At 42.0% G+C, this 6,000-nt stretch overlaps 1 protein-coding gene across 1 annotated transcript in view; it reads right to left on the bottom strand.

Moving 5' to 3' along the window:
• Positions 1-5,538, bottom strand: part of mlip (muscular LMNA-interacting protein) — a 30,357-nt gene extending 24,819 nt beyond the window's left edge. The window contains exon 1 of the mRNA XM_069659033.1: positions 5,327-5,538. Within this exon, the coding sequence (XP_069515134.1) occupies positions 5,327-5,356 (30 nt within the window). The 5' untranslated portion in view covers positions 5,357-5,538. The remainder of the gene's footprint in view (positions 1-5,326) is intronic.
• Between the last annotated feature and the right edge of the window lie 462 nt (positions 5,539-6,000).

Below are 6,000 nucleotides of genomic sequence, written 5' to 3' on the forward strand. Positions count from 1 at the left end.
CTCTGTTATTGTGATGTTGACTGAAGGACAGCGGCAGCATTACGCATTCAGGGGGAACGTCGTCGTGTTTCCAATTACTAATGCACTCTGGAGAAGTGTGTTCACCCACTCCATATGTTGTCTGTACAAGGGCTTCAACTTATTAAAGGTGGTGACACACTCCCCATAACGCTTCGGGGTTCAATGGCCTTTCAAAGTGTCAGTGTGGCGTAACTACCTATTTATTCCCACTGCAGCAATCACAGCACACACTCACTGAAAGGACCTCTGCTGCGTACTAATCACCCCTGCTCTTCTCTCTGCTGTGTTGTGAGGTCAGTGTAAAAGGCAAACCGGACGATAAGGGCGCCGAAATGTCTTCCACTAATCAGTGGCTTTCGCAGCGCGCACTTGAGACTCTATTAAAAATGGATCCTTCCCCGCGGCCTTCCCCCCGTGGATGTAGACGCTCTTACGTTTATCACATCAGGTTTTTTTTCACTTTTTATCACTCAGTTTCACTGCACGCACACACACGCGCTCAAACAGCCGGCATGACTGTTATAATAATGTGCAGCAGGTTGATTATAGGAAGAAGAGAAGAAAAAGCAGCTCCAAAACAAACTGAGTACCAAGATTTTTAAAGATAAGGACATCTCACAACTTCATTAACACTGTGCTCGTAATCTAAACGACACATGTGGCTTTTAATTAGGTGTTTTGAGCAGCTCATTGTAATCATTTCCTGCTTTGTGCATCGTGAAAGATAATCACACGCGTGTCTTTAATAAGGACATGAAGATTCAAAACAAGTTGCATTGATGTCTGCTGAAAGACAGCTGTTCATGTGAGGAATCCATCTCATTCTAATAAGTGCATGCGAGTATTCACACAGCATAAAAGAATACAGCCCATGACAAATAATTAAATACTGCATAAAGATTATGACTGGAGATTTCAGGGAAAACAGCACCGCTGCACCGCGTGTCCGGGTCATTATAACAGCTCATGTTTGAAGGTGAAACCACTGAGTGTCTGAATCTTTGAGCTTTAACGGAGGAGCTGCTGCACAGAACGGGCAGACCTTGATGTATAAATAAGGGTGGGGGCGGGCGTACGAACCGCGCTCTGATCATGTCTGCTACAAAGCCGACGAAGAAAATCACATGTATTCTGAGGCTGGCTCGCATGTCAAGACTCATCGTGACGCAATCTTTCTCTTGAAATTCTCAGGAAGAAGGTCTTGGCACATCTTGTCCTTCTTGTCAGAATAAAAGCTCGGGGTCATGAGGGCAGCCGTACACAGAACACAACAGTGTTTAGAAGAGGTGTCAGTTCAGAGGAAAATCAGCATGTACATAAGAGTCCACAGAGAGCAGAGGAAAGCAAACCCCTGCACTCAGTTTATTACTCTGCTCTTAGATTTATTACTGGAGATCCCTACAACACCCATCGTCTGTATGACAAAGTTGGCTGGTCTTCTCTAACATTTGTATCTTTTTATCTATAAATCCCTTATTCAGCACCCCACATATCGTTAATGCTGAACTGGAATACTGGAACCTGGAAACTTGCTCTACTAACCGTCTCATGGTAAATGGTAAATGGCCACTCAAAGCTGCTTTCACACTACATGTCACATTCACACACACATTTATATACTGTGCTACGTAAGGTGCCCAACTGTCAACCAGTTATCACATTAATATGCCAAGGGGAGCAAATTGGGGTTCAGTGTCTTGCCCAAGGACACTTCGACATGTAGCCTGAGGGAGCTGGGGGTCGAACCTCCAACCTTCCGATTGAAAGACGACCGACTCTACCACTGAGCCACAGCCACAGCCACCCCTCATGCTCCAAGTGCCTTGTTTTACTCTGAACTCTGAAAATCCGCCTTTAGTTTTTGTGCTCCAAACATGTGGAATCACTTACGACACACTCTCGGATAAATGAAGGCGCTGATCTCAAAGCACTTCACCTCAGCTTGTGAGTGTTTTTATTAATTACTGTGTTTTGATTGCTTTAATTGTGTCGTTTTCTGTATCTCGACATCATTGCAAATGAGGGAAACCTCAATGATTTTGGAGGCTTAAATGAAGGTTTGAATGAACGGAGGACACATGTTGTTGTTGCTCTCTCTGCATGTCTCTATCCTGCATCTCCTTCTATCCCACTTCTCGGCCCATCCAGTCGAGGCAGACGTCTGTTCAACATGAGTCTGGTTCTGCTCGAGGTTTCTGCTTGTTAAAAAGTTTTTCGTTGCCAATGTGCCGAATGTTGCTCCTCATGGTGATTCATGTTGGGCCTCTCTTTAAATAACATAACAAAGAGTCGGTCTAGACCTGCTCTTTTTGTAAAGTGTCTTGAGATAACTTTAATTATGATTTGGCGCTATAAACTAAATTTGATTGAATTTGATTGATTGAATGAAAGAACTGCCTTTGACATCGTTTCTAGGCTTGTTTCTTTGACCTTTTTGGTTCATTATCTTTTCCAAAGAGGAGGAGACGCCGACAGGAAGTTATGCAAGAGACTCTGCAGACAGATTTAGTCTCTCAAACAGCTGGAAGGAAAAGATTTATGCTCCGTGTTACATTTCTTAAGCCTTTGACATCCGTGTGTGAATGTGACATGTAGTGTAAAAGCACTTTGAGTGCGCAGGAGAATATAAAAGCACTATATAGGTACAGTCCATTTACCATTTAGTCCCTTTGATGATGAGTTTCCAAATATGACGCCAAGCTATGAAAGAAGGACATTTCTTACAGACTGAACCTCGTGTCAAAAGAAACTTCAATCTGAAATCGTTTGGTAGGGGGACGTCTGCTGCTCTGAATCTGCTCGGATGATCAAATATGTCGTCTTTTTTTGTCTTTTGTCGTTAACATGCTATGTCTGTCGTGTGTGATATGCACTGATGTATACTCTCAGGAATCATCTTCTTTATGTGTTATTGTCCCATCAGTTTAGGTTAAAAGGCAGCACGATAATTCCTCTCAAATGAATTAAAGCTGAAGTAACGAGCCTGTTTTGAAAATGTAAGGAGGAGAAAGTACAGACGTTTGTGTAAAAATGGCCGGGGATTAAGTACATAACTGTCCAAAAAGATAAATACGAGTAAGAATAGACATACCTGAGCCTAAGCCTTAAATCTAAGCCTTTGCATTTTCAGTATCACAGACTGGGTGTCTGTGGCGACTTTTGCAGAAAAAAATCTCAAGCGGCGCCCAGTTAGTGACGCGTTTTCCATCAGCCAGCAGTGATTGGTCTGCCAGAGGGGGTAGGCGGAGCTAAGCGGCTGCTTTTCTGGTCTCTGCAAGTGTTGTGAGTAAACAGTAATCTACTATGGCTGAACAAACAAAGAAAAGATGGATGACTACAGATACAACTTCAAAAACAGTCTTAAAAGTCAAGAGTTACAACCGGAGCCAACCGTGGACGTTGCCTCCAAATAGAACGAAACTGAGATTCTATCTTTAAGCACAGATCTTAAGTATTCGTACTCGGTTACTTCCCACCTCTGACAATGACATTGTTTTATACTTTTACTACTTCAACTTCATTTTGCTGACAATACTTATTCTTAATACACATTTGCAGGATCTTTGCTTGCAACAGAGTATTTTTACATTGTCGTGTAACTTAAGTGAAAGATCTGAGCACTTCTTCTAACACTGTCTGGATTAAACCCCTGTCACCTCTGGTCTTTGTGACACGACACCTTGTTCCAGAGCCTATAGAGGCTCGACTACACTTCTGAAGGCCAAGTTATTTATACGAGAGATAAACACGTATCTGTAATCGCTTATATTTTAAGAAACAGACCGAAAGTAATCATGTGCCGTCTTATAAACCTGTTTGTGTTTACGTTTTTATGCAACCTCCTTGTTTGCATGTCGTCTGTAGTCAAAGCAGAGTAAGTTTACACTGTGAAATGTTAAAGCCAGCGTTTCCCACTCGCCCGTCAGAACCCCCGAGGTCATGCCGTCCTCATAGATCACATTTCCCAGCCAGCGATGGTTCACTGTGCTGCATGTCGCCTCTCCGTGTGCGTGCGCTCACTCAGTTATTTCTTCAGGCATGTCGGACTCGTCCCAAAGAACGAATACAAGCAGCACTAAATCATTTCCTGAAGCAGACCACCCTGAGAGGGGCTTTTTAACGGGACGCTTGTAAACACTGACCTACCGGAAAGTGACAGATATACTTTAACAAACACATTACAAGGTTATAAAATATGTCCATTTTTATGCAATTTTAAGTGATCAAACCCCCCAAAGATCTAAGTTGTGGCCTCTAACTGGTGCATTTATTCATGCTGTTATGCTTGCAGCTCTATAAAAGATAACTTAAACACCAAGCAGGACCTTTTACTTTGCAGAATCTCCACATTAATTATCCCATATTCACTCATTTGTGCCTGATGCGTATTTCAGCGCCACATTGAGCCCATAAGAGCACAATCACTGCTGTAAATCTCAAACCCCTGTGCTCCACAGATGTTTAAATGTACATCTGAGTGGTTCACGCTGTGCCACAGTAAAAGCATAAACACTTGGGCGTGCCGCTGAGTTAAGGGTTTAATTACAGGCACAAACACAGCCCCTCCCTCCAGAGCAGATAGGGTGTGCAAATATAGCCCAGTGCCAGCTGCTACCGAGCACGAGGTATCTCTCCTGATAATAAACAAATGTCTCCAACGCAAGGACAGAAACATTAAAAAGAAGCACAAACAAGGCCTGTCGTTGTCTGTAGCGGCATATTCAGGGAGTAAATGGCAGCATGGGTCAATTGTAATTTGCTTTACAGAGTCTGTTATAGGTTTGTGTCATATTTTCTGTGGGAATGTGATGCATCATAAAAGTATCTAATACTTTTTGCATGGATTAGAAGTTACAAAAATGTTATAGAAGTGAGATTTATAATTAAAAACATGTAGATTTCATAACATTTCAACATTAATAAGATGCATTTACATTCATTCACGGCACTCTTGGTTTATCAGTGCATTCAACGTCATCTACAAGCAGTTTGTTAGCTGTTATTTTGAAGGCTAGAGTGACAGGAAACTACCGGACAAGTATCAGGTAGCTGCATGTTAGTGTGTCCTGTGTCAATGTGTTTATGTGTGAAAGCCTGAAAGATGGCTAGCAGGAGGTAGAGGGCACAATAAGGAGGTTAATAGTGTTAAAAGATTAAGACCAAATGCTTATATGCATGTTCCAGCATGATTTAGCTTTCAGGTTCACATTTGAATCTCAAAATAGAGTTTAAAGCCGGAATCAAAGTAACCACAAAGGTCAGTGATATTTCACTTCAATCTTGTTGTAAATAAAAAACCTCTTACCTCCCTCGGACTCTTATTCAAATTGTCCATGTCTGCTTTAAACGACTCTCCATCCAGACGCTGCTCCTCGAGTCCAAACTTCAGTAAAAAATTCTCTCAAGACTTCAAAAATTGATGAAAGCAGACGTAGAAGTCAAGATGCTCACTTTTCCGCCTGTCTTGTGAAGTTCAAAGTGTGTAACCGTCGGCGTGTCAGTGTGTATCGCCCTGCTGATTTCCTTTTATAGACACATAATAGCCACAAATAGCTTGCAGACGGCACTCAGCCTGCCGGGCACCAAGAACAATGTTCACGCTGGGAGCTACGAGAACACACATCTGAGGCACTGAATGTCCCTGCTCTCAATCTTTATTGTCACTTTACCAAAACAGTTATTTTAAAGATTCCTTATCAGAGTCTTATGAAAAAGATATTTAATTTCCCATGATCCTCCCTGGGCAACTGGGCAAGAATCTATAAGTCACTTCAATGACTTGTTTGTCATTTACCAGAATTAGTTTGCTTTGTGGTACAAGGAGATTTGGATCATGATGTTCCTCGTCCATGGAGATCAATGGTCTGCGATATATGGCATTAAGAGATTTTGAACTTACTGACTCATAATGAAAAGTGACATTGTTCAAGCTTATGTGGAATCACAGGCTTTGTATGTTGTGTAAAATAGGTGATATTG

Source organism: Semicossyphus pulcher, unplaced genomic scaffold (genome assembly GCF_022749685.1).
Source record: "Semicossyphus pulcher isolate SPU_LCO1_2020_fin unplaced genomic scaffold, fSemPul1.0.p SCAF_12, whole genome shotgun sequence".
Taxonomy (NCBI): Eukaryota; Metazoa; Chordata; class Actinopteri; order Labriformes; family Labridae; genus Semicossyphus; species Semicossyphus pulcher.